We start from the raw sequence: 27,174 nt of genomic DNA, 5'->3' as shown, positions 1-27,174 counted from the left end.
GGGCCCGGGGGGGAACAGCGAGGGAAGCTTTAATGCGGAGAAAGGCGGCGAAACAGCCGCGCTCCTCCGGCCAGCGCCGCTACGCGAGGCCGAGGCTTCACTAGGCCTCACTAGGCCTCACTAGGCCGCGCGCGTTGCTAAGCAACGCTCGCTCTGACGTAACTTCCGCCGCGCCGCGTTCACCACCTAGCAACGTCCGCCTAGCAACGCGGCGCGCTGCTGACGTCACTTCCTCCTCCTTCTTCTCCCCTCAGGCCGCCATCATGGCGGCCGTGGAGGTTTTCCCGTCTCCGGCCGAGCTCGGCGCGGCGCTGGCGCGGGCGGTGACCGAAGCCGCGGCCGAGGCGGTGGCGAGCGGCGGCCGCTTCACTCTGGGGGTCTCCGGGGGTTCTCTGGTGCCGCTGCTGGCGCGGGAGCTCCCGGGGGCCCTGAGCGCGGCTCCCGGCGCGGATCCCTCGCGCTGGCTCGTGGCGTTGTGCGATGAGCGCCTGGTGCCCCCCGAGCACCCCGAGAGCACCGCGGGCGCCTACAGGGTGAGGGGGGCCGGGGGAACCGCGAGGGGCCGCTCCAGTGGCCACCAGTTCGGCCCAGTTCGGCCCAGTTCCCCCCTCAGCTCCCTCCTCCTTCCCTCAGCTCTTCCCGGTCCCTCCCAGTTCATCCCAGTTCATCCCAGTTCCCTCCTCATTGCTCTCAGCTCTTCCCAGTCCCCCCCATTTCCCTGCCAGGCCTCCCCCAGTTCCTCCCAGTAACCCTGGCCCCATTCCCAGTGCTCCCAGTAAGGGTTTATCCCGTTCCCAGTGCTCCCAGTAAGGGTTTATCCCATTCCCAGTGCTCCCAGTAAGGTTTTACCCCATTCCCAGTCCCAGGTCCTGTCCCAGTTCCCCCCCCCGGGCCCTGTCCCCATTCCCAGTGCTCCCAGTAAGGGTTTATCCCATTCCCAGTGCTCCCAGTAAGGCTCTGTCCCATTCCCAGTGCTCCCAGTAAGGGTTTATCCCATTCCCAGTGCTCCCAGTAAGGGTTTACCCCATTCCCAGTGCTCCCAGTAAGGGTTTATCCCATTCCCAGTGCTCCCAGTAAGGGTTTATCCCATTCCCAGTGCTCCCAGTAAGGGTTTATCCCATTCCCAGTGCTCCCAGTAAGGGTTTATCCCATTCCCAGTGCTCCCAGTAAGGCTCTGTCCCATTCCCAGTGCTCCCAGTAAGGCTCTGTCCCGTTCCCAGTCCCAGGTTCTGCCTCAGTTTCCCCCCCCTGGGCCCTGTCCCCATTCCCAGTGCTCCCAGTAAGGCTCTGTCCCATTCCCAGTGCTCCCAGTGCTCCCAGTAAGGCTCTGTCCCATTCCCAGTGCTCCCAGTGCTCCCAGTAAGGCTCTGTCCCATTCCCAGTGCTCCCAGTGCTCCCAGTAAGTCTCTGTCCCATTCCCAGTGCTCCCAGTGCTCCCAGTAAGGCTCTGTCCCATTCCCAGTGCTCCCAGTAAGGCTCTGTCCCATTCCCAGTGCTCCCAGTAAGGCTCTGTCCCGTTCCCAGTGCTCCCAGTAAGGCTCTGTCCCATTCCCAGTGCTCCCAGTGCTCCCAGTAAGGGTTTATCCCATTCCCAGTGCTCCCAGTAAGGGTTTATCCCATTCCCAGTGCTCCCAGTAAGGGTTTATCCCATTCCCAGTGCTCCCAGTAAGGCTCTGTCCCGTTCCCAGTCCCAGGTTGTGCCTCAGTTTCCCCCCCCTGGGCCGCGCTGGCTCTGGGTCCGGCCCGAGCTCGGCGCCGCCGCCGCCAGCGACTACGAGAGCCAGATCCGACGGGTACTGGGAGCACTGGGAGGAACTGGGAGGGACTGGGAGGGACTGGGAGGGACTGGGAGCACCAGGAGGGCAACTGGGGGTACTGGGAGCACTGGGAAGGGCTTGGGAGGGCGACTGGGGGGAACTGGGGAGCACTGGGAGGGACTGGGAAGGCAACTGGGGGAGATTGGGATGGACTGGGAGGGAACTGGGATGGACTGGGATGGACTGGGAATAGTGAGGGAGGGAATTGGGATGGACTGGGAGGGATTGGGAGGACAACTGGGAGCACTGGGAGGGCGACTGGGAGGGACTGGGAGGAACTGGGAGGGGACTGGGATGGACTGGGAGGGGACTGGGAGGGGACTGGGATGGACTGGGAGGGACTGGGGCAAACTGGGAGGGACTGGGGAGCACTGGGAGGGACTGGAAGGGACTGGGAGGGACTGGGAGGGGACTGGGATGGACTGGGACGGACTGCGATGGACTGGGAGGGGACTGGGAGGGACTGGGGAGCACTGGGAGGACAACTGGGAGGGACTGGGAGGGACTGGAAGGGACTGGGAGGAACTGGGAGGGGACTGGGATGGACTGGGAGGGACTGGGATGGACTGGGATGGACTGGGAGGAACTGGGAGGGACTGGGAGGAACTGGGAGGGAACTGGGATGGACTGGGATGGACTGGGAGGGACTGGGAGGGACTGGGAGGGACTGGGGCAAAGTGGGAGGGACTGGGGAGCACTGGGAGGACAACTGGAAGGGACTGGGAGGAACTGGGAGGGGATTGGGATGGACTGGGAGGAACTGGGAGGGGACTGGGATGGACTGGGAGGAACTGGGAGGGGACTGGGAGGGACTGGGATGGACTGGGAGGGACTGGGAGGGGACTGGGATGGACTGGGACGGACTGGGAGGGACTGGGATGGACTGGGAGGGACTGGGAGGGACTGGGATGGACTGGGAGGGACTGGGAGGAACTGGGATGGACTGGGAGGGAACTGGGATGGACTGGGAGGGGATTGGGATGGACTGGGAGGACAACTGGGAGGGACTGGGAGGAACTGGGAGGGGACTGGGATGGACTGGGAGGGACTGGAAGGAACTGGGAGGGGACTGGGACGGACTGGGATGGACTGGGAGGGACTGGGACGAACTGGGAGGGACTGGAAGGGACTGGGATGGACTGGGAGGAACTGGGATGGACTGGGAGGGACTGGAAGGGACTGGGAGGGACTGGGAGGAACTGGGATGGACTGGGATGGACTGGGATGGAAAATCCCTGGTCCAGACCGGCCCACACCGGTCCAAACTGGTCCATACTGGTTCCTACTGGTCCAAACTGGTCCATGCTGGTCCATACTGGTTCATACTGGCCCGTACTGGTCCCTACTGGTCTGTACTGGTCTATACTGGTCCGTACTGGTCCATACTGGTCCATACTGGTCCCTACTGTATCATACTGGCCCGTACTGGTCTATATTGGTCTGTACTGGTCCATATTGGTCTATACTGGTCCATACTGGTCCCTACTGGTCCCGCAGGAGTTCCCAGGCTCAGGAGTGCCCCAGTTTGATTTGCTGCTGCTGGGGCTGGGTCCGGACGGTCACACCTGCTCGCTGTTCCCGGGCCACGCCCTGCTCCAGGTGCGCCAAAATCCCGGGAAATCTGGGAATTCTGGGAATTCCGGGAATTCTGGGAATTCCGGAGCCTCCTTCCCCCTGTTCCGCCCCTCCCCCACCTCATTCCCGCATTTTAACCCGAGTTTCCCTCCTTTTTCCTCCATTTTCCCTCCATTTTTCCTCAAATTTCCCTCAATTTTTCTCAATTTTCCCTCAATTTTTCCTCAACTTTCCCTCAAATTTCCCTCAAATTTTCCTCAAATTTTCCTCAAATTTTCCTCAATTTTTCCTCAAATTTTCCTCAATTTTTCCTCAAATTTTCCTCAATTTTCCCTCAATTTTCCCTCAATTTTCCCTCAATTTTCCCTCAATTTTTCCTCCATTTTCCCTCCTTTTTTCCTCCATTTTCCCTCAAATTTTCCTCAATTTTTCCTCAAATTTTCCTCAATTTCCCTCAATTTTCCCTCCATTTTTCCTCAATTTTTCCTCAAATTTCCTTCAATTTTTCCTCAATTTTCCCTCAATTTTCCCTCAATTTTCCCTCCATTTTTCCTCAAATTTTCCTCAATTTTTCCTCAATTTTCCCTCAATTTTCCCTCAATTTTTCCTCAAATTTTCCTCAAATTTTCCTCAAATTTTTCTCCATTTTTCCTCCATTTTTCCTCCATTTTTCCTCCATTTTTCCTCAATTTTTAAGGATTATTTTTTGTGAATTTTTCCCCATTTTTTCTCATTTTTTGGGAATTTTTCCTCCAATTTTTCTCATTTTTTGGGAGTTTTCCCCCTCAATTTTTCTTCATTTTATCCTCAATTTTTGAGGATTTTTATTGTCAATTTTAGGGAATTTTTTCCACCATTTTTTCTCATTTTTGGGAGATTTTTCCTCAAGTTTTCTTCATTTCATTTTTAAGGATTTTTTTTTGTCAATTTTTGGGAGATTTTTCTTCAAATTTTCCCACCATTTTTCCCTCAATTTTTCAGATTTTTTCCTCATTTTTCCCTTGAGCTTTTTTCCATTTTTCCAGGTTTTTTCCCCATTATTTCTCCCATTATTTCCCAATTTCTCACTCTTTTTTCCCGCTGTTTTTTCCCTCTGTTTTTTCCCATTTTTCCCATTTTTTCCCCATTATTCCCCAATTTTCCCACTCTTTTTTCCCGCTGGTTTTCCCTCTGATTTTCCCATTTTCCCCATTTTTCCCACAGTTTTTTCCCTCTGTTTTTTCCCCATTATTTCCCCATTTTTTCCCCATTTTTCCCCCAGTTTTTTCCCTCTGTTTTTTCCCATTTTTCCCGTTTTTCCCACAGTTTTTTCCCTCTGTTTTTTCCCATTTTTCCCGGTTTTTTTCCCCATTTTTCCCCCCATTTTTTCCCCATTTTTCCCGCTGTTTTTCCCTCTGTTTTTTCCCATTTTCCCCATTTTTTCCCCATTATTTCCCAATTTTCCCCCAGTTTTTCCCCGCTGTTTTTTCCCAATTTCCCACTCTTTTTTCCCCGCTGTTTTTTCCCCTCTGTTTTTTCCCATTTTTCCCGTTTTTTCCCATTTTTCCCAATTTTCCCCCAGTTTTTCCCCTCTGTTTTTTCCCATTTTCCCCATTTTTCCTGCTGTTTTTTCCCGCTGTTTTTTCCCATTTCCCCCGTTTTTCCCACAATTTTTTCCCCTCTGTTTTTTCCCATTTCTCCCGTTTTTTCCACAGTTTTTCCCGCTGTTTTTTCCCATTTCCCCCGTTTTTCCCACAATTTTTTCCCCTCTGTTTTTTCCCATTTCTCCCGTTTTTTCCACAGTTTTTCCCGCTGTTTTTTCCCATTTTTCCCGTTTTTCCCCCAGTTTTTCCCCTCTATTTTTCCCCATTTTTCCCCCAGTTTTTCCCCTCTATTTTTCCCCATTTTTCCCGTTTTTCCCCCATTTTTTCCCCTCTATTTTTCCCCATTTTCCCCATTTTTCCCCCGTTTTTTCCCCTCTATTTTTCCCCATTTTCCCCATTTTCCCGGTTTTTCCCCTCCGTTTTTCCCATTTTCCCTGTTTTTTCCCCCAGGAGCAGGAGGCTCTGGTGGGGTTCCTGGCGGATTCCCCGAAGCCGCCGGCGCGGCGCGTGACGATGACGCTGCCGCTGCTCAACGCCGCGCGCTCCGTGCTCATCATCGCCGCCGGCGCCGCCAAAGCCGCCGCGCTCCAGGTCTGAGCCCGGATCTTGGGGTTAAACCCAGGGGTTTTGGTTAAATTCGGGGGTTTTGGGGTTAAAACTGGGATTTTGGGGTTAAATCCTGGATTTTTGGGGTTAAAACCGGGATTTTTGGGGTTAAAACTGGGATTTTTTGGGGGTTAAATCACATGGTTTTGCTTAAAATCGGGGTTTTTGGGGTTAAAACTGGGATTTTTGGGGTTAAAACTGGGATTTTGGGGTTAAAACCGGGATTTTTGGGGTTAAAACTGGGATTTTTTGGGTTAAAATTGGGATTTTTGGGGTTAAAACTGGGATTTTTGGGGTTAAAACTGGGATATTTTGGGTTAAAATTGGGATTTTTGGGGTCGAATCCCAGCTTTTGGGGTTAAATCCTGGGGTTTTTTGGTTAAATCCTGGGGTTTTGGGGTTAAAACTGGGATTTTGGGGTTAGAATTGGGATTTTTGGGGTTAAATCCTGGATTGTGGGGGTTAAATCCAGGGTTTGGGATTAAATCCTGGGGTTTTGGTTAAATCTTGGGATTTTGGGGTTAAATCCTGGATTTTTGGGGTTAAATCCTGGATTTTTGGGGTTAAATCCCGGATTTTGGGGTTAAATCACGGATTTTTGGGGTTAAAACTGGGATTTTTGGGGTTAAATCTTGGATTTTGGGTCTCCAGGAAGGATTTTGTGTTGAAACCCCTGAAATTTCGGGGTTAAATCCGGGGATTTGGTGGCTCGGGGGACGATTCCCCTCCGGAATCCCGGGATTTTGGGCTGAAATTCCCGTTTTTTGTCCGTGTCCTCAGCGGATCCTGGAGGGCCAGGAGGAATTCCCGCTGCCGGCCGCCCGGATCCGGCCCCGCTCCGGCCGCCTCCGCTGGCTCCTGGACCGGGAAGCGGCCAAGGAGCTGCGGATTCCCGCGGGAAAACACCCCGGGAATCCCGGAATTCCCGGGGAAAACCCCCCAGGAGGGGAAGATCCCCAGGGGAAATGACGGAAGGTTCCGGAGCCGGGGATTCCCCTCCTGGGAATTGAGGAATTGCGGTGGGAAAACCCTCAGGAATCGGGAATTCTGATGGAAAATGTCCCAGGAATCCGGAATTCCCATGGAAAAACGCCCCAGGAATCCGGAATTCCCATGGAAAATGTCCCAGGAATCGGGAATTCCCATGGAAAATGTCCCAGGAATCGGGAATTCCCATGGAAAAATGCTCCAGGAATCCGGAATTCTGATGGAAAAACACCCCAGGAAGCCGGAATTCCGATGGAAAATGTCCCAGGAATCGGGAATTTCGATGGGAAAACCCCCCAGGAATTGGGAATTCTGATGGAAAACGCGCCAGAAATCAGGAATCCCATTGGAAAATGCCCCAGGAATTGGGAATTCCGTTGGGGGGGTTTCAGAGCTTGGAATTCCAATGGAAAAATGCTCCAGGAATTGGGAATTCTGATGGAAAAACGCCCCAGGATTTGGGAATTCCCGTGAAAAATCCGGGAATGGAGAATTCCAAGGGGGGAATTTTTATTTGGGATTTTTTTAGAGTTTGGAATTCCCCAGAAGGGGAAAAAAACGTCCCCAAAAATGGAAGAATTCCATGGAAAATATCCCAGGAATTTTTTTGGGGGGGGATCAGGGAGCGCTTTGAGCTGGGAATTACCAGGAAATCCTCGGAATTCCGGGAAAAAAAAAAAAAAAATACAAAAAAAATCCGGGAAATGAGAAAATTCTGGAATCGCCAGCGGGGCTGGGAATCCCAGCAGGAACCGGGAGAGGGAAAAAAATCCGGGATCAAAAAATCCACACATTCCAAACCTGAGCATTCCCATGGGAAAAACTTTGGGAATTCCATGAAAAATTGGGATTTTTTTTTTGCTGTTTATTTGATTTTTTCTTTATTTTTGAATTGGGAATAAACGGTGCTTTGGCTGAGCTGGAATTTTGGGTGGGAATTCCTTGGATTTGGGGCTTGGAAGCGGCGGAAAAAAGGGGGAAAAATATAAAAAAGGGCTGGGAAAAAAAAAAAAGGGATTTTGCTGCAGGCGGGAATTCCAGCTCTTCCCACAAATTCCAGCTTTTCCCACAAAAAGGAGCTTTTTCATTCCAAACCCTCCAAAAAAAACCCTCATCCCAAACTTTTCCATCCCCCTCCTTTGGCCGATTCCCAAATTTTTCCCATTTATTCCCTTTTTCCCCCCATTTCTCCCCAGTTTTTTTCCCATTTTATTCCCCAATTTTGCATTTTTCTTCCCCTTTTTTTCCCCCTTTTCCCCCCCCTCCTTTTCCCCCGTTTTTCTCCCGTTATCCCCATTGGGAATTTCGGGGTTAAACCTTTGAAAATGGGGAAAATCCCGTTAAAAATCTTTAAAAATTGGAATTTTTTAAAGGCGGGAATCCCTGAGGGGAAGGAAAAGGGGGCGTGGCCAAAACGCGGCACCACCCCCCACACTCCATATATGGGCACAGTGGGGCGTGGCCTCCCATATATGGCCATAAATGGGCGTGGCCAATGCAAATTAGATCGCGAGGCGTGGCTTATTGCCATATATGGTGTTTTAAGGGGCGGGGCTTTCGCGGCTCGGCCAATCAGATCGCTTGGGGGCGTGGCCAGGCGAGGCGCCCTGAGGGAGAAGGGCGTGGCCAGGCGTGAGGGGCGGCCCAAGATGGCGGCGCGGCCGTGGCCGCTGCTGCTGCCGCTGCTGCTGCCGCTGCTGGCGGGGCCCTCCCGGCGGCTCCGCGGGGGCCTCGGGCCCGGCCCGGCCGCCGCCTATTTCCCCGAGGAGCGCTGGAACCCGGAGTCGCCGCTGCGGCCGCCCAGCGTGGCCGTGGCGCTGCTGGCGCGGAACGCGGCCCACGCGCTGCCGCTGGTGCTGGGAGGGCTGGAGAGGCTGAGCTACCCCAAGGACAGGATGGCGCTGTGGTCAGTGAGGGGATACTGGGGGGACTGGGGATACTGGGGGGACACTGGGAGGCATTGGGGACATTGGGGGACACTGGAGGGACACTGGGTGGGTTGGGGGGGCACTGAGGGGACACTGAGGGGGTTGGGGACACTGAGGGGACACCAGGGGACACTGGGGGGACACTGAGGGGGTTGGGGACACTGAGGGGACACTGAGGGGACACTGGGGGGACACTGAGGGGGTTGGGGGGACACTGAGGGGACACTGAGGGGACACCAGGGGACACTGAGGGGGTTGGGGACATTGAGGAGCACTGGGTGGACACTGGGGGACACTGGAGGGACATTGGGGACATTGGGGGGACACTGGGTGGGTTGGGGGGACACTGAGGGGACACTGGGAGGCACTGGGGGGGTTGGGGGGACACTGGGGGAACACTGAAGGGACACTGGGGACACTGTGGGGGTTGGGGACATTGGGGGTCACTGGGGAGGCACTGGGGACACTGGGGGACACTGGGGGGACACTGAGGGGACACTGGGGGTACATTGGGGGAACACTGTGGGGACACTGCGGATACTGAGGGGACACTGAGGGGGTTGGGGACATTGGGGGGCACTGGGGAGGCACTGGGGATACTGGGGGATACTGGGGGGACACTGGGGGGGGTTGGGGACATTGAGGGGCACTGGGTGGACACTGGGGGACACTGGGGACACTGGGGGGGGTTGGGGGGACACTGGGGGGACACTGAGGGGGTTGGGGGGACACTGGGGGGACACTGAGGGAACACTGGGGGGGTTGGGGGAAACACTGAGGGGACATCGGGGGGACATTGAGGTCTGTGACCCCACTGACCCCAGTGTGACCCCACTGACCCCTGTGTGACCCCAATGTGACCCCAATGTGACCCCAGTGTGACCCCAATGTGACCCCAGTGACCCCAGTGTGACCCCAATGTGACCTCAATGTCCCCCCCAGGGTGGCCGTTGACCACAGCGTGGACAACACCTCGGCTCTGTTGGCCCAGTGGCTGGGCCGGGTGCGGGGCCGCTACCACCGCGTCTTCTGGAGACACCAGGAGGAGCCCAGGTGGGCTCTGGGGGGTACTGGGGGGATCTGGGGGGTCCTGGAGGGCATTTGGGGGGTCCTGGAGGGGATTTGGGGGGTCCTGATGGTCCTGGAGGGGATTTGGAGGGTCCTGGAGGGGATCTGGGAGGTCCTGGAGGGGATTTGGGGGGTCCTGATGGTCCTGGAGGGGATTTGGAGGGTCCTGGAGGGCATCTGGGGGGTCCTGGAGGGGATCTGGGGGGTCCTGGAGGGGATCTGGGGGGTCCTGAGGGTCCTGGAGGGGGTTTGGAGGGTCCTGGGTGGGATCTGGGGGCGATTTGGGGAGCCCTGGAGGGGGTTTGGGGGGTCCTGGAGGGGTTTGGGGGGTCCTGAAAGGATTGGGGAGTCCTGGAGGGGATTTGAGGAGTCCTGGAGGGGGTTTAGGGGGTCCTGGAGAGGGTTTGGGGAGCCCTGGAGGGGATTTGAGGGGTCCTGGAGGGGATTTGGGGGGTCCTGGAGGGGGTTGGGGGGGTTCAGGGGTCTCAGAACAAATTTGGGGGGGTTTTGGGTCACCCTGGAATTTGGGGGGCTCTCAGTTGCCCCCCAGGTCCTTCCCTGACGAGCAGAATCCCAAATTTCCGGGCAAAATTCCCTTAAATTTTTGTGAATCCTTGGGGTGGGGGTCTCCAAGTTTCAGGTGATGATTCTGGGGAGGTCCTGGGGGGGTCTCCAAATGTTGGGTGATGATTTTGGGGAGGTTTTGGGGGGTCTCCAGATGTTGGGTGATGATTTTGGGGAGGTTTTGGGGGGTCTCAGGGGGTGTTTGGTGCCCCCCAGGTCGTTCCCCGATGAGGAAGGGCCCAAGCACTGGAGCCCCTCCCGTTACGAGCACCTGATGAGGCTGCGCCAGGAGGCCCTGGAGGCTGCCCGGGCCATGTGGGCCGATTACCTGCTGGTATTGGGGGTCCTCAATTTGGGGAGGGGTCCCTGGGTCTGGGTCTGGGTCCCCAATTTGGGGAGGGGTCCCTGGGTTTGGTCCCTGGAGGCTGCCCGGGCCATGTGGGCCGATTACCTGCTGGTACGGGGGGTCCCCAATTCGGGGAGGGGTCCCTGGGTCTGGAGAGGGGTCCCCAATTTGGAGAGGGGTCCCTGGGTCTGGAGAGGGGTCCCCAATTTGGGGAGGGGTCCCTGAGTTTGGTCCCTGGAGGCTGCCCGGGCCATGTGGGCTGATTACCTGCTGGTACTGGGGGTCCTCAATTTGGGGAGGGGTCCCCAATTTGGGGAGGGGTCCCTGGGTCTGGGGAGGGGTCCCTGATGTGACAGGTGGGCTCCAAATGTGTCCCCAGCTGTCCCCAGCTGTCCCAGGTGTCCCCAGGTGTCCCCAGGTGTCCCCAGCTGTCCCAGGTGTCCCCAGCTGTCCCCAGCTGTCCCAGGTGTCCCCAGGTGTGTTCCAGACTGGGTTCTAGACTGGGTTCCAGAGCGGTTCTAGACTGGGTTCTAGACCGTTCTAGATTGGGTTCTAGATCGGTTCTAGAGCGGTTCTAGAATCGGTTCTAGATTGTTCTAGAGCGGTTCTAGACTCGGTTCTAGAGCGGTTCTAGATTGTTCTAGACTCGGTTCTAGATCGGGTTCTAGACTGGGTCCTAGATGTGTTCCAGCTGTCCCCAGCTGTCCCCAGCTGTCCCCAGCTGTCCCCAGGTGTTCCCACCTGTCCCCAGCTGTCCCCAGGTGTCCCCAGCTGTCCCCACCTGTCCCAGGTGTGTCCCCAGCTGTTCCAGGTGTGTCCCCAGGTGTTCCCACCTGTCCCAGGTGTGTCCCCACCTGTCCCCAGGTGTCCCAGCTGTCCCCAGCTGTCCCAGGTGTGTCCCCACCTGTCCCCCCTGTCCCCCCAGTTCCTGGATGCCGACACGGTGCTGCTGAACCCCGACACGCTGCAGGTGCTGATGGCCGAGAACAGAACCCTGGTGGCGCCGATGCTGGACTCGCGCGCGGCCTATTCCAACTTCTGGTGTGGGGTCACTGCCCAGGTGAGGGACAGGGGACACAGCACAGGTGAGGGACAGGGACAGGGGACAGGTGAGGGGACAGGGACAGCCTATTCCAACTTCTGGTGTGGGGTCACGGCACAGGTGAGGGACAGGGACAGGGACAGGGGACAGGGACAGGGGACAGGGACAGGGACAGCCTATTCCAACTTCTGGTGTGGGGTCACTGCCCAGGTGAGGGACAGGGACAGGGGACAGGTGAGGGGACAGGGACAGCCTATTCCAACTTCTGGTGCGGGGTCACGGCACAGGTGAGGGACAGGAGAGGGGACAGGGGAGGGGACAGGGACAGGGAACAGGGGACAGGGACAGCCTATTCCAACTTCTGGTGTGGGGTCACGGCACAGGTGAGGGACAGGGACAGGGACAGGGACAGGGACAGGGGACAGGAGAGGGGACAGGGGACAGGAGAGGGGACAGGGACAGGGACAGGGGACAGGGGACACAGGACAGGGGAGGGACAGGGGAGGGGGTGGCCATTCCTGGGGCCGTTCCCCCATTCCCATCCCCATTCCCATCCCCATTCCCCATCCCCATTCCCATTCCCATTCCCCATCCCCATTCCCATTCCCCCATCCCCATTCCCATCCCCATCCCCATTCCCAGTTCCCATTCCCGTTCCCGTTCCTCATTCCCCATCCCCATCCCCATTCCCATCCCCATTCCCATCCCCATTCCCCATCCCCATCCCCATCCCCATTCCCCATTCCCCCATTCTCATTCCCATTCTCCATCCCCATCCCCATTCCCATTCCCATTCCCATGATCTCATTATCCCATTCCCGTTCCCGTTCCCCATCCCCATTCCCATCCCCATCCCCATTTCCCATCCCCATTCCCAGTTCCCGTTCCCATTCCCATTATCCCATTCCCAGTTCCCATTCCCATCCCCATTCCCATTATCCCATTATCCCACCCCGTTCCCAGGGTTATTACCGCCGCACAGCCGCGTACCTGCCGATCCGGCGCCGGGAGCGCCGCGGTTGTTTCGCGGTGCCGATGGTTCACTCCGCGTTCCTGCTGGAGCTGCGCCGGGAGCGCTCCGGGGCCGTGGCCTTCCACCCGCCCCCGCCGGGATACAGCGGGGCCACGGACGACATCCTGGTGTTCGCTGCCGCCTGCCGGCACGCCAGTGAGGAGGAGTGGGGTCACTGGGATCACTGGGATCACTGCTGGGGTCACTGGGGTCACTGGGGTCACTGGGATCATTGGGATCATTGGGATTGGGGCCACGGATGACATCCTGGTGTTCGCTGCCGCCTGCCGGCACGCGGGTGAGGATCAGTGGGATCATTGGGATCACTGGGATCACTGGGATCACTGGGATCATTGGGATCACTGGGATCATTGGGATCACTGGGATCGTTGGAATGGGATCACTGGGGTCACTGGGATTGGGATCATTGGGATCACTGGGATGGGATCACTGGGGTCACTGGGATCACTGGGATTGGGGCCACGGACGACATCCTGGTGTTCGCTGCCGCCTGCCGGCACGCCGGTGAGGATCACTGGGGTCACTGGGATTGTTATGGGATCACTGGGATCACTGGGATCATTGGGATTGGGATCACTGGGATCACTGGGATGGGATCACTGGGGTCATTGGGATCATTGGGATTGGGGCCACGGACGACATCCTGGTGTTCGCTGCCGCCTGCCGGCACGCGGGTGAGGAATGGGATCACTGGGATCACTGGGATGGGATCACTGGGATCACTGGGATCACTGGGGTCACTGGGATCACTGGGATCACTGGGATTGGAGTCACTGGAATCACTGGGATCACTGGGATCACTGGGATCATTGGGATCACTGGGGTCACTGGGATCACTGGGGTCACTGGGATTGTTGGGATCATTGGGATCATTGGGATCATTGGGATTGGTATGGGATTCTTGGGATTGGAATCTTTGGGATCGTTGGGATCATTGGGATTGGGATGGGATAATTGGGATCACTGGGATCATTGGGATCACTGGGATCACTGGGATCACTGGGATGGGATCACTGGGATGGGATCATTGGGATCACTGGGATCATTGGGATCATTGGGATCCCTGGGACTGGGATGTCTTTGGGATTGTTTGGGGTGGCTTTGGGATATTTGGGATTGGGATGGTTGGGTAGGGCTGGGATTTGGGATCAGCTTTGGGTGATCCCAGCATGGGAACAACGCCCCCATCTTGATCCCAGTCCATTCCTGATCCCACCATTCCCGAAATTCCCGACATTCCTGAAATTCCCGCCGTTCCCAGGGGTGCAGATGTTCGTCTCCAACCGGGAGCTGTTCGGGTTCCTGCCGGTGCCGCTCCCGTCCCGGAGCTCCCTGCGCGACGAGGCCGAGAACTTCCTGCACGTCCAGCTGGAGATCATGGGTCAGATCCCGAGGGATCCCCGTGGGATCTGGGGCTGAATCCTCTGGGGTTTGGGGCTGAATCCTCTGGGATTTGGGGCTGAATCCTTTGGGATTTGGGGCTGAATCCTTTGGGATTTGGGGCTGAATCCTCTGGGATTTGGGGCTGAATCCTTTGGAATTTTGGGGCTGAATCCTTTGGGATTTGGGGCTGAATCCTCTGGGATTTGGGGCTGAATCCTTTGGATTTTGGGGTTAATTCCCCTGGGATTTTGGGGATCATTCCCCTGGGATTTTGGGCCGATTCCTTTGGGATTTGGGTCCATTCCCACGGGATTCTCCCATTCCCGCAGTGAAGCTCCCTCCGGCCGAGCCCTCCCCCAACGTTTGGGTCCCTCCCAAGGTCCTGGACAAGCTGGGATTCGATGAGGTGAATTCCCTGGATTTTCCCATTTTCCCCTGGATTTTGAGTGAATTTCCCTTGATTTCCTCATTTTCCCCTGGATTTTGGCTGAATTTTCCCTGGATTTTGGGTGAATTTTCCCTGATTTTCCCCTGGATTTTGGGTGAATTTTCCCAGATTTCCCCCTGGATTTTGAGTGGATTTTCCCTGATTTTCCCATTTCCCCCGGATTTTGAGTAGATTTTCCTTAATTTCCTCATTTTCCCCTGGATTTTGAGTGGATTTTCCCTGATTTTCCCCTGGATTTTGGGTGAATTTTCCCTGATTTTCCCCTGGATTTTGAGTGGATTTTCCCTGATTTTCCCCTGGATTTTGGCTGAATTTTCCCTGGATTTTGGGTGAATTTTCCCTGATTTTCCCCTGGATTTTGGGTGAATTTTCCCTGATTTTCCCCTGGATTTTGAGTGGATTTTCCCTGATTTTCCCATTTCCCCTGGATTTTGAGTGGATTTTCCATAATTTCCTCATTTCCTCCTGGATTTTGGGTGAATTTTCCCTGATATTCCCCTGGATTTCGGCTGAATTTCCCCCAATTTCCCCATTTTTTCCTGGATTTTGAGTGAATTTCCCCTGGATTTCGGCTGGATCCCCCCATTCCCCCCGGAATTCCTGCTGGATTCTCCCCTTTCCCACCGAGATCCGGGAATTCCACCCTTCCCAGGTTTTCCTGATCAACCTGCGGCGCCGCTCGGACCGGCGGGCGCGGATGCTGCGGACGCTGCAGGAGTTGGGGATCTCCCCCAAGCTGGTGGAGGCCGTGGACGGGCGGTGAGCGCCGGGAAAGGGCCGGGAATTCCCGGAATTCCCTGGGAATTCCCTCCCGAGCCGCGTTCCGGAACGTTCCAGGGCGCTGAACAGCAGCCAGGTGGAGGCGCTGGGGGTGCGGATGCTGCCGGGATATCGGGATCCGTTCCACGGGAGACCCCTGACCCACGGCGAGATCGGCTGCTTCCTCAGCCACTTCCGAGTCTGGCAGGAGGTCAGGGAATCCGGGAATTCCTCGGGAATTTTTGGGAATTTTTGGGGAATTTTTTGGGATTTTTTGGGGCAATTTTTGGGGATTTTTTGGGATTTTTTGGGATTTTTTGGGGGAATTTTTGGGAATTTTTTTGGAATTTTTTGGAATTTTTGGGGACTTTTTGGGGGATTTTTGGGGGATTTTTTGGGAATTTTTGGGGATTTTTTTGGGGATTTTTTTGGATTTTTTGGTGGATTCTTTTGGAATTTTGGGGGGATTTTTGGGGATTTTTTTAGGGATTTTTTTTAGGATTTTTTGTGGATTTTTCTTTATTTTTGGGGGGATTTTTTTTGAATTTTTTTGTGCTTTCTGGGGAATTTTTTTGGAATTTAGGTGGATTTGGGTGGATTTTGGATGAATTTTGGGTGGATTTGGATGGATTTTGGGTGGATTTGGGCAGATTTTGGTGGATTCTGGGTGGATTTGGGGCAGATCTGGGTGGATTTGTGCAGATTTTGGGTGGATTTTGGGTGGATTTGGATGGATTTTGGGTGGATTTGGGCGGATTTTGGGTGGATTTTGGTGGATTTTGGGTGGATCCAGGTGGATTTTGGTGGATTTTGGATGAATTTGGGCAGATTTTGATGGATTTTGTGTGGATTTTGGTGGATTTTGGATGAGTTTGGGTGGATTTTGGGTGGATTTTGGTGGATTTTGTGTGGATTTGTGTGGATTTGTGTGGATTTGTGTGGATTTGGGTGGATTTGGGCAGATTTTGGGTGGATTTGGGTGGATTTTGATGGATTTTGGATGAATTTGGGCAGATTTTGGGCAGATTTATGTGGATTTTGATGGATTTTGATGGATTTTGGGTGGATTTGTGTGGATTTTGGGTGGATTTGTGTGGATTTTGAGGGATTTTGGATGAATTTGGGCGGATCTGGGCAGATTTTGGGTGGATTTGTGTGGATTTTGAGGGATTTTGTGCGTTCCCAGATCGCCGAGCGGGGCCTGCAGCGCTCGCTGGTGTTCGAGGACGATTTGCGCTTCGAGGTTTTCTTCCGGAGCCGCCTGACGGAGCTGATGGAGCAGCTGGAGGAGAGCGGGATCTCCTGGGACCTCATGTGAGCCTTCATCCTCCTCCTCATCATCCTCCTCATCATCCCAAAACTCATCCTTGTCCCCTGGGACCTCATGTGAGCCTTCATCCTCCTCATCCTCATCCTCCTCATCATCCCAAAACTCATCCTTGTCCCCTGGGACCTCATGTGAGCCTTCATCCTTCTCATCCTCATCCTCCTCATCATCATCATCCTCATCATCCTCATCCCAAAACTCATCCCAATCCCCTGGGACCTCGTTTGAGCCTTCATCCTCCTCATCCTCATCCTCCTCATCATCATCCTCATCCCAAAACTCATCCCTGTCCCCTGGGACCTCGTGTGAGCCTTCATCCTCCTCATCCTCATCCTCCTCATCCTCATCATCCTCATCCCAAAACTCATCCCAATCCCCTGGGACCTCATGTGAGCCTTCATCCTCCTCATCCTCCTCATCCTCATCATCCCAAAACTCATCCCTGTCCCCTGGGACCTTGTGTGAGCCTTCATCCTCCTCCTCATCATCCTCCTCATCATCCTCCTCATCCCAAAACTCATCCCTGTCCCCTGGGACCTCGTGTGAGCCTTCATCCTCCTCATCATCCTCCTCCTCATTCTCATCCCAAAACTCATCCCTGTCCCCTGGGACCTTGTGTGAGCCTTCATCCTCCTCATCATCATCCTCATCATCATCCTCCTCCTGCTCCTGATCCCACTGACCCCACTGATCCCGATAATCCCAATGATCCCTGATCCTATTGATCATTGATCCCATTGATCCTGGTCCCATTGATCATTGATCCCATTGATCATTGATCCCATTGATCCTGGTCCCAATGATCCCTGATCCCATTGATCATTGATCCCATTGATTATTGATCCCATTGATCACCCATCCCCCTGATCTCACTGATCCCACTGATCCCATTGATCATTGATCCCATTGATTGATATTGATAATCCCACTGATCCCATTGATCCCACTGATCCTGATCCCATTGATCATTGATCCCATTGATTGATATTGATAATCCCACTGATCCCAATGATCCCATTGATCCCATTGATTCTCCTGATCCCACTGATCCCACTGACCCTGATCCCGACCCCAATCCCGACCCCAATCCTGACCCCAATCCTGACCCCATTGATCCCCTGACCCCAATCCCGACCCCAATCCTGACCCCAATCCTGACCCCATTGATCCCCTGACTCCAATCCTGACCCTGTGACCCCAATCCTGACCCTGTGACCCCAATCCTGACCCCAATCCTGACCCCAATCCTGACCCCAATCCTGACCCCAACCCCGCAGTTACCTGGGTCGGAAGCGTCTGGAACCCGCGGGTTCGGAGCGGGCGGTTCCGGGCGTGCGGCACCTCCTGCGCCCGGGCTACTCCTACTGGAGCCTGGGCTACGTCCTGGGGCTGAGCGGGGCCAGGAAACTCCTGCAGGCTGAGCCCCTGGGGAAAATGGTCCCTGTGGATGAGTTCCTGCCCCTCATGTTCGACAGACACCCCAGGTAATGGGATATTCAGGATCAGGATTTATGGGATTTATGGGATATTTGGAATTGATGGGATCTGGGATTTGGGGTTTATGGGGTTTGGGGTTTGGGATGTGGGGCCAGGAAACTCCTGGCTGCTGAGCCCCTGGGGAAAATGGTCCCTGTGGATGAATTCCTGCCCCTCATGTTCGACAGACACCCCAGGTATGGGATATTTGGGATATTCGGGATATTTGGGATTTATGGGATTTATGGGATTTATGGGATCTGGGATTTGGGGTTTATGGGATTGGGAATGTGAGATATGTGGTACAGAGATGAGTTGCTCCTGTTTTTCCCATTTTCCCTCACTTTCCCCCATTTTCCCTGTTCTTTCCTAATTTTCACCCCATTTTCTTCACCCATTTTTCCTCCTGTATTTCCCCATTTTTTCCTCCCATTTTTTTCCCCATTTTTCCTCCATTTTTTCCCTGTTTTTCCCCATTTCCCCCCATTTTCACCCCGTTTCTTCCCATTTTTCCTCCATTTCTCCCTATTTTTCCCCATTTTCCCCACACTTTCACCCCATTTCACCCCATTTTTTTCCCTGTTTCTCCCCATTTCTCCCCATTTCTCCCCATTTTCACCCATTTTCCCCCCATTTCTCTCCTGTTTTTCCCCATTTCTCCCCATTTCTTCCCCATTTTCACCCCATTTCTCCCCATTTTTTCCCCTTTTTTCCCCATTTCCCCCCATTTCTCCCCCATTTCTCCCCATTTTCCTGTTTTCCCCCATTTCTCCCCATTTTTTCCCCATTTCTTCCCCATTTTTCCCCATTTCTCCCCATTTTCCCGTTTTCCCCCCATTTCTCCCCATTTTTTCCCCATTTCTCCCCATTTTCCCGTTTTCCCCCCATTTCTTCCCCATTTTTCCCCATTTCTCCCCATTTTCCTGTTTTCCCCCATTTCTCCCCATTTTTTCCCCATTTCTTCCCCGTTTTTCCCCATTTCCCCCCATTTCTCCCCATTTCCCCCCATTTCTTCCCCATTTCCCCCCATTTCTCCCCCGTTTTTCCCCATTTCTCCCCATTTCTCCCCATTTTTTCCCCATTTCTCCCCATTTTTTCCCCATTTCCCCCATTTTTCCCCATTTCTCTCCCATTTTTCCCTATTTTTCCCCATTTCTCCCCATTTTCACCCCATTTCTCCCCATTTCCCCCCATTTTTTCCCCATTTTTCCCCATTTTTCCCCATTTCTCCCCATTTCCCTCCCATTTCTCTCCCATTTCTCCCCATTTCCCCCCATTTTCACCCCATTTCTCCCCATTTTCCCCCATTTCTCCCATTTCCAGCCCCGAGTATTCCCGGTTCTTTTCCCGGCGGGATCTGGAGGCGTTTTCGGCGGAGCCGCTGCTGCTGTTCCCCACTCACTACACGGGAGATCCCGGCTACGTCAGCGACACCGAGCTCTGACCCCAAATAAAACTCACACTTTTATTTTTAAACACTTTTTTACTATTTATTTTTTTCGGGATTTTTTTTCCCATTTTTTGGGATTTTTTCCAGTTTTTTTGGGGATTTTTTCTGGGTTTTTTTGGGGATTTTTTCTGGGTTTTTTGGGGATTTTTTTCCGGGGTTATTTGGAGATTTTTCTGGGTTTTTTGGGGATTTTTCTGGGTTTTTTGGGATTTTTTTCCGGGGTTTTTTGGGGATTTTTCTGGGTTTTTTGGGATTTTTTTCCGGGGTTTTTTGGGGATTTTGTTCTGGGGTTTTTTGGGATTTTTCTGGGTTTTTTGGGGATTTTTTTCCGGGGTTTTTTGGGGATTTTGTTCTGGGGTTTTTTGGGATTTTTCTGGGTTATTTTGGGATTTTTTTTTCTGGGTTATTTCGAGATTTTTTCTGGGGTTTTTTTTTTATTTTTTGGGGATTTTTCCCTGGGTTTTTGGGGATTTTTTGGGATTTTAGAGGGGATTTTTTTGGGATATTTTCAGGGGTTTTTGGGACATTTTTTTCCAGGCTTTTTGGGGAATTTTTTAGGGGATTTTTTTCTGGTTTTTGGGGAGATTTTTTGGGGATTTTTTCCAGGTTTTTTGGGGCATTTTTTCTGGGGTTTTTTTGGGATATTTTTGGGGATGTTTTGGGATATTTTGGAGCTCAGAGCTCATCGTGCTCCTCGTGCCCAGGTGTTTCGGGCTCCCTGCAGGGATTTGGGGATAATTTGGGGATATTTTGGGATATTTTGGGAATGTTTGGGGATATTTTGGGATATTTTGGGGATAATTTGGGATATTTCAGGTTCAGAGCTCATCGTGCTCCTCATGCCCAGGTGTTTCGGGCTCCCTGCAGGGATTTGGGGATATTTTGGGATATTTTTGGGAATGTTTTGGGGATAATTTGGGATATTTCAGGCTCAGAGCTCATCATGCTCCTCGTGCCCAGGTATTTCAGGCTCCCTGCAGGGATTTGGGGATATTTTGGGATATTTTTTGGGGATATTTTGGGAATGTTTTGGGGTTCAGAGCTCATCATGCTCCTCGTGCCCATGTGTTTCGGGCTCCCTGCAGGGATTTGGGGATAATTTGGGATATTTTGGGGATATTTTGGGATATTTCAGGCTCAGAGCTCATCATGCTCCTCATGCCCAGGTGTTTCGGGCTCCCTGCAGGCCGCAGGTGTCTCCAGCTCCAGCAGGTACTCGCAGCGGCTCGGCTCCGACGCCGCCGTCACCGCCGTGTCCCGACCACACCTGAGCCGCACCTGGCAGGGGACAGCAGAGATCAGACACAGCTGGGGACAGCTGGGGACACCTGGGGACACCTGGAGACACCTGAGATACACCTGGGGACACCTGGGGACACCTGGCAGGGGACAGCAGAGATCAGACACACCTGGGGACAGCTGGGGACACCTGAGATACACCTGAGATACACCTGAGATACACCTGAGCCGCACCTGGCAGGGGACAGCAGAGATCAGACACACCTGGGACACCTGGGGACAGCTGGGGACATCTGGGGACAGCTGAGATACACCTGGGGACACCTGAGATACACCTGAGCTGCACCTGGCACGGGGACAGCAGAGATCAGACACAGCTGGGGACAGCTGGGGACACCTGGGGACATCTGGGGACAGCTGAGATACACCTGAGATACACCTGAGATACACCTGGGACACCTGAGATACACCTGAGCCGCACCTGGCAGGGGACAGCAGAGATCAGACACCTGGGGACAGCTGGGGACACCTGAGATACACCTGGGGACACCTGAGATACACCTGAGATACACCTGGGACACCTGAGATACACCTGAGATACACCTGAGATACACCTGGGACACCTGAGATACACCTGAGATACACCTGGGACACCTGAGATACACCTGAGATACACCTGGCAGGGGACAGCAGAGATCAGACACCTGGGGACAGCTGGGGACACCTGAGATACACCTGGGGACACCTGAGATACACCTGAGATACACCTGGGGACACCTGAGATACACCTGAGATACACCTGGCACGGACACAGCAGAGCTCAGACACACCTGGGGACATCTGGGGACACCTGGGGACACCTGGAAGTACCTGAGCACAACTGGGGACACCTGGGACACATCTGGGGGCTCTGGGGACATTGTGGGGGTTCAGGTGACAGAGACAGGTAACACAGGTGTGACACAGGACAGGTGACACAGGACAGGTGACACACAGGTGACACAGGACAGGTGTGACACAGGACAGGTGACACACAGGTGACACAGGACAGGTGTGACACAGGACAGGTGACACACAGGTGACAGGTGTGTCACTCACCGTTGTTGCCCTGTTGGGTCCCTGCCAGCAGCCCGTGCTGCTCACACAGGTCACACACACACACACACACAGGTGACACACACAGGTGACACACAGGTGACACAGGTGACACAGGTGACACAGGTGACACAGGACAGGTGACAGGTGTGTCACTCACCGTGGTGGCTCTGTTGGGTCCCTGCCAGCACCCTGTGCTGCTCACACAGGTCACACACACAGACACACACACAGGACAGGTGACAGGTGTGACACACAGGTGACACAGGTGACACACAGGTGACACAGGACAGGTGACAGGTGTGTGTCACAGGTGTGTGTCACTCACCGTTGTTGCTCTGTTGGGTCCCTGCCAGCACCCCGTGCTGCTCACACAGGTGACACACACACACAGGTGTGACACACATGGGACAGGTGACACAGGACAGGTGACACAGGTGACACACACAGACACACACACACACAGGTGACACAGGACAGGTGACACAGGTGTCACTCACCGTGGTGGCTCTGTTGGGTCCCTGCCAGCACCCCGTGCTGCTCACACAGGTGACACACACAGGTGACACAGGACAGGTGACAGGTGTGACACAGGTGACAGGTGTGTCACTCACTCACCGTTGTTGCTCTGTTGGGTCCCTGCCAGCACCCCGTTCCCCCCTCGTATTTCTGGGCCCCGAATTTGTCGCCTTCGGGCCCCGCCCAGGAGCCCCAGAGCCTGCGGGGGAGGGGCCAGGTGAGCGCAGGTGACGTCACGGGGGGGTCATGTGACATCACAGGGGTCAGGTGACATCACAGGGGTTATGTGACGTCACAGGGGTCATGTGACGTCATTGGGGGAGGTCAGGTGACGTCATTGGGGGTCAGGTGACACCAGGGGCTGTCCCTGAGCATCCCCAGGGAGGTTTTGGGGGGGATTTGGGTTTTTTTTGGAGTATTTTGGGTGTTTTTGGTGAGATTTTGAGGATTTTTGAGGGGATTTTGTGGTTTTTTGGGGTATTTGGGGTTTTTTGGGGGTTTTTTGGGTATTTGGGGGTTTTGGGTGTTTTTGGGGCATTTTGGGTGTTTTTGAGGGGATTTTTGAGGGGATTTTGTGGTTTTTGGGGTATTTGGGGTTTTTTTGGGGTACTTTGGGGGTTTTGGGTGTTTTTGGGGTATTTTGGGTGTTTTTGGGGGTATTTGGGGTTTTTTTTGGGGTATTTTTGGGGATATTTTGGGGTTTTTTGGGGGTATTTTGGGGCTTTTTGGGGTATTTGGGGATATTTGGGGGTATTTTGGGGTATTTGGGGATATTTTGGGGGTATTTTGGGGATATTTTGGGTGTTTTTGGGGTATTTTGGGTGTTTTTGGGGGTATTTGGGGTTTGTTTGGGGTATTTTTGGGGATATTTTGGGGGTTTTTGGGGTATTTGGGGATATTTTGGGGGTATTTTAGGGTATTTTAGGGTATTTTGGGGGTTTTTGGGGTGCCCTGACCCCAGGCTGGTCTCGGCGCCGCCGTTTTTGGGTCTCTGGGTGACGCGCTGGAAGGGGCAGAGCCGGTACAGGTACCTGGGGGGGGGAGGGGAAATTCGGGGTCAGGACCCCCCCAAACCCCGGGGGACCCCTCCCCAAAACACCCCCAGACCCCAAAACCCTCCCAGAACCTTCCAAGAACCCCCAAAATCCCCCCAAAATTCCCCCAAACCCTTTCAGGACCCCCCCAAATCCCCCCAAAATCCCCAAATCCCCTCCAGGACCCCCCAAAATTCCCCCAAAACCTTCCAGGACCCCCCCAAATCCCCTCCAGGATCCCCCAAACCCTTTCAGGACCCCCAAAAATCTCCCTAAATCCACTCCAGGATCCCCCAAATCCCCCCAAACCCTCTCAGGACCCCCCAAATCCCCTCCAGGACCCCCAAAATTCCCCCCAAAACCTTTCAGAAGCCCCCAAATACCCCCAGACCCTCTCAGGATCCCCCAAAATCCCCCCAGATCCCCTCCAGGACCCCCCAAATCCCCTCCAGGACCCCCCAGATCCCTCCAAACCCTCTCAGGACCCCCCAAAATCCCCCCAAATCCCCTCCAGGACCCCCTCCAAATCCCCCTAAACCCTCTCAGAACCCCCCAAATCCCCCCAAATTCCCCTCAAACCCTTTCAGGACCCCCCAGAATCTCCCCAAATCCACTCCAGGACCCCCCAAATACCCCCAAACCCTTTCAGGACCCCCCCAAATCCCCTCCAGGACCCCCCAAATCCCCCCAGACCCTCTCAGGACCCCCCAAAATCCCCCCAAACCCTCTCAGAACCCCCCAAATCCCCTCCAGGACCCCCCCAGCCCCCCCAGCCCCCTCCCCACTCACTCGCTGGTGCCCAGCTCCCAGCACTGGTTGTACAGGTAGGAGAATTCCCCCTCGGGCCCAAAATCCATCCCCAGTTCCAGCTCCAGGGCCCTGGGGGGGCACAAAAAGGGGCTCGGGGGGGGTCCCCAAAACCCTCCCGGACCCCTCCCCAAAAAAATCCCGAACTCCAAAACCCCCCCAGAGCCTCAAACCCCCCCAGAGCCCTACGGGGGCTCAGGGAAACTGAGGCACGAGGGGGCGTGGAAGGGGGTTTGGGGTTCCCCTGGTGATTTTTGGGGTTCCCAGGTGTTTTTTGGGGTCCCCCAGGTGATTTTTGGGGTCCCCCAGGTGTTTTTTGGGGTCCCCCAGGTGATTTTTGGGGTCCCCCTGGTGATTTTTGGGGTCCCCCAGGTGTTTTTTGGGGTCCCCAGGTGATTTTTAGGGTGCCCTCAGGTGATTTTTGGGGTCCCCCTCACCTGATCCCCTCCTCGGCCTCCTTCAGCTCCCGCTCGGCCGCGGCCAAATCGTCCCGAGCGCGTTGGGCGGCTGAGGGGGGGCAAAGAGGGGTCAGGACCCCCCCAAAAACCCCTCAGGACCCCCCAAAACCCTCCCAGGACCCCCCAAATCCCCCCCAGGACCCCCCAAACCCCCTCAGCACCCCCCAAATCCCCCCAAAAACCCCCAACCCCCTCCCCAAATCCCCCATTCCCCCTCACAAATCTCCCCCAGGACCCCCCAAAACTCCCCCAGAACTCCCCAGGACCCCCCAAAACCTCCCCCAGCACACCCCAAACCCACCCGGGACCCCCCCCCAAATTCCCCATTCCCCCTCCCAAAATCCCCAAAAAATCCCCAAACCCCTCCCCAAACCCCCCCAGGACTCCCCAAATCCCCCCCAGGACCCCCCAAACCCCCTCAGCACCCCCCAAATCCCCCCAAAAACCCCCAACCCCCTCCCCAAATCCCCCATTCCCCCTCACAAATCTCCCCCAGGACCCCCCAAAAACCCCTCAGGACCCCCCAGGACCCCCCAAAACCCTCCCAGGACCCCCCAAAACCCTCCCAGGACACTCAAAACCCACCCAGAACTCCCCAAGTCCTCCATTCCCCCTCCCAAAACCCTCCAAAATCCTCCCCAGGACCCCCCAAAATTCCTCAAACACATCCCAAAACCCCTCAGGAACCCTCAAAACCTCCCCAGGAACCCCAAAACCCACCCAGGACCCCCCCAAACCCCACCAGGACCCCCAAAAACTCACCCAACCCCCCCCAGAACACCCAAATCCTCCTCAGGACCCCCCAAAACTGCCCCAAAACCCCCCAGGAACCCCAAAATTCCCCATTCCCCCTCCCAGGACCCCTAAAAATTCCCCCAAACCCCACCCAGAACCCCCCCAAATCCCCCCAAGGCTCCCCCAAATCCCCTCAGGACCCCCCAAACCTCCCCCAGCACACCCCAAACCCACCCAGGACCCCCCCAAATCCCCCATTTCCCCTCCCCAAACCCCCTCAGGACCCCTCAAATCCCCCCCAGGGCTCCCCCAAATCCCCTCAGGACCCCCCAAACCTCCCCCAGCACACCCCAAAATCCCCCCAGGACCCCCCCAAATCCCCCCCAAGACCCCCCCAAATCCCCCCAGGAGCCCCCCAGGACCCCCCAAATCCCCCCAGGACCCCCCAAATCCCCCCCAAATCCCCCCAATCCCCCCCAGGACCCCCCCAGGACCCCCCAAACCCTCCCCAGGACCCCCCAAATCCCCCCAGGACCCCCCAAATCCCCCCAGGACCCCCCAAATCCCCCCAGGACCCCCCAAACCTCCCCCAGCACACCCCAAAATCCCCCCAGGACCCCCCAAACCCCCCAAATCCCCCCAGGGCTCCCCCAAATCCCCCCAAATCCCCCCCAAATCCCCCCAGGGCTCCCCCAAACCCCCTCAGGACCCCCCAAATCCCCCCCAGGACCCTCCCAGGACCCCCCAAATCCCTTCCAGGACCCCCCAAACCCCCCCCAAACCCCCCCAAACCCCCCCAATCCCCCCTCCCCCACCATGGATCAGCTCCTGCGTGGCCTCATCGAAGGGCGGCTCCTCCTGGGGGGGCCCCTCCCCCTCCTGGGGGCCCGGGGGGGGCACCTGGGGGTGGGGGAGGGGTCAGGGGGGGCCCCACCCCCCCCAGTTTGGGGTGGGGGATGGGGCAGACCCCAAAATTCGTCATTTTCCCGTTTTTAAGGGAATTTCCAGCCGAAATTTGGGGTTTTTGGGCCTCCCCCCCCCCCCAAACCTGCTCGGGGCCTTCCTCTTCCTCCTCCTCCTCCTCCTCGGGCTCCTCCTCCTCCTCCTCCTCCTCGGGGGGGGTCTGGGGGGGCTCGGGGTGCTCCTGGGGAACCCCAAAATTGGGGTGAGACCCACCCGAAAAAGCCCAGAAACCTCCCCAAAAAAAAACCACCCAGAAAACCCCAAATTTGGGGATTTTTACCCAAAAAAAAACCCCAAAAGTTTTGGGATCTTCACCCAAAAAAAACCACCCAAATTTTGGGATCTTCACCCCAAAAAAAACAGAAAAAAAATTGGGATTTTCATCCCCAAAAAACCCCCAAATTTTGGGATTTTGACCCCCCCAAAAAAACCCCAAATGTTGGAATCTTCACCCCCCAAAAAAAACCCCAAATTTTGGGATTTCTACACAAATAAAAACCCCCAAATTTGGGGATTTTCACCCCCAAAAAAAACCCCAAATTTTGGGATTTTTACACCCAAAAAAACCCCCAATTTTTGGGATTTTCACCACCCAAAAAAACCCCAAATTTTGGGATTTTTACACAAAAAAAAAACCAAATTTTGGGATTTTCACCCCCGAATTTTGGGATTTTCACCCCCAAAAAAACCCCAAATTTTGAGCCCCCCCAGAGCACCCCAAAGCCCTCCCGATTTTGGGGACCCCCTCCCCAAATTCCCGCTCACCTTGGTGTGGAGCCGCTCCCGGACGCTGCCCCAGATCCGCTCCCGGAATGTTCCGGAATCCACGGAATCGGCACCGCCCAGCAGAGCCTGGGGGGGAGGGGCAGCAACGGGAGATTTGGGGATTTTTGGGGGAATTTTTGGGATTTTTTTGGGATTTTTGGGGGATT

At 55.1% G+C, this 27,174-nt stretch overlaps 2 protein-coding genes across 4 annotated transcripts; both read left to right on the top strand.

The window, feature by feature from the left end:
• Positions 1-97: 97 nt before the first annotated feature.
• Positions 98-7,493, top strand: PGLS (6-phosphogluconolactonase). Of its 3 annotated transcripts, XM_058861880.1 has the most exons (6): positions 338-533; positions 1,221-1,284; positions 1,671-1,793; positions 3,315-3,416; positions 5,426-5,566; positions 6,362-7,493. In XM_058861880.1, the coding sequence occupies exons 1-6, from the start codon at positions 481-483 to the stop codon at positions 6,548-6,550; spliced, it is 672 nt and encodes a 223-aa protein (XP_058717863.1). In that variant the 5' UTR covers positions 338-480; the 3' UTR covers positions 6,551-7,493. The 3 variants fall into 3 exon arrangements, with proteins under 3 accessions (XP_058717862.1, XP_058717861.1, XP_058717863.1); XM_058861878.1 differs by lacking the exon at positions 1,221-1,284 and having other exon boundaries at positions 101-533; positions 1,689-1,793; XM_058861879.1 differs by lacking the exons at positions 1,221-1,284; positions 3,315-3,416 and having other exon boundaries at positions 98-533; positions 1,689-1,793.
• Positions 7,494-8,147: 654 nt separating this feature from the next.
• On the top strand, positions 8,148-19,412 carry LOC131591272 (procollagen galactosyltransferase 1-like). The gene is made up of 12 exons (XM_058861794.1): positions 8,148-8,474; positions 9,439-9,549; positions 10,345-10,462; positions 11,400-11,534; positions 12,480-12,684; positions 13,811-13,930; positions 14,262-14,338; positions 15,033-15,139; positions 15,218-15,350; positions 16,326-16,453; positions 17,744-17,950; positions 19,266-19,412. Exons 1-12 carry the CDS (start codon positions 8,218-8,220, stop codon positions 19,384-19,386), a joined length of 1,719 nt encoding a protein of 572 aa, XP_058717777.1. The 5' UTR covers positions 8,148-8,217; the 3' UTR covers positions 19,387-19,412.
• The last annotated feature ends 7,762 nt before the right edge of the window (positions 19,413-27,174 follow it).

This window comes from Poecile atricapillus, chromosome 39 (genome assembly GCF_030490865.1).
Source record: "Poecile atricapillus isolate bPoeAtr1 chromosome 39, bPoeAtr1.hap1, whole genome shotgun sequence".
Classification (NCBI taxonomy): Eukaryota; Metazoa; Chordata; class Aves; order Passeriformes; family Paridae; genus Poecile; species Poecile atricapillus.
Note: the sequence above shows the minus strand (reverse complement) of the source record. Positions and strands in the feature narration are given on the sequence as shown.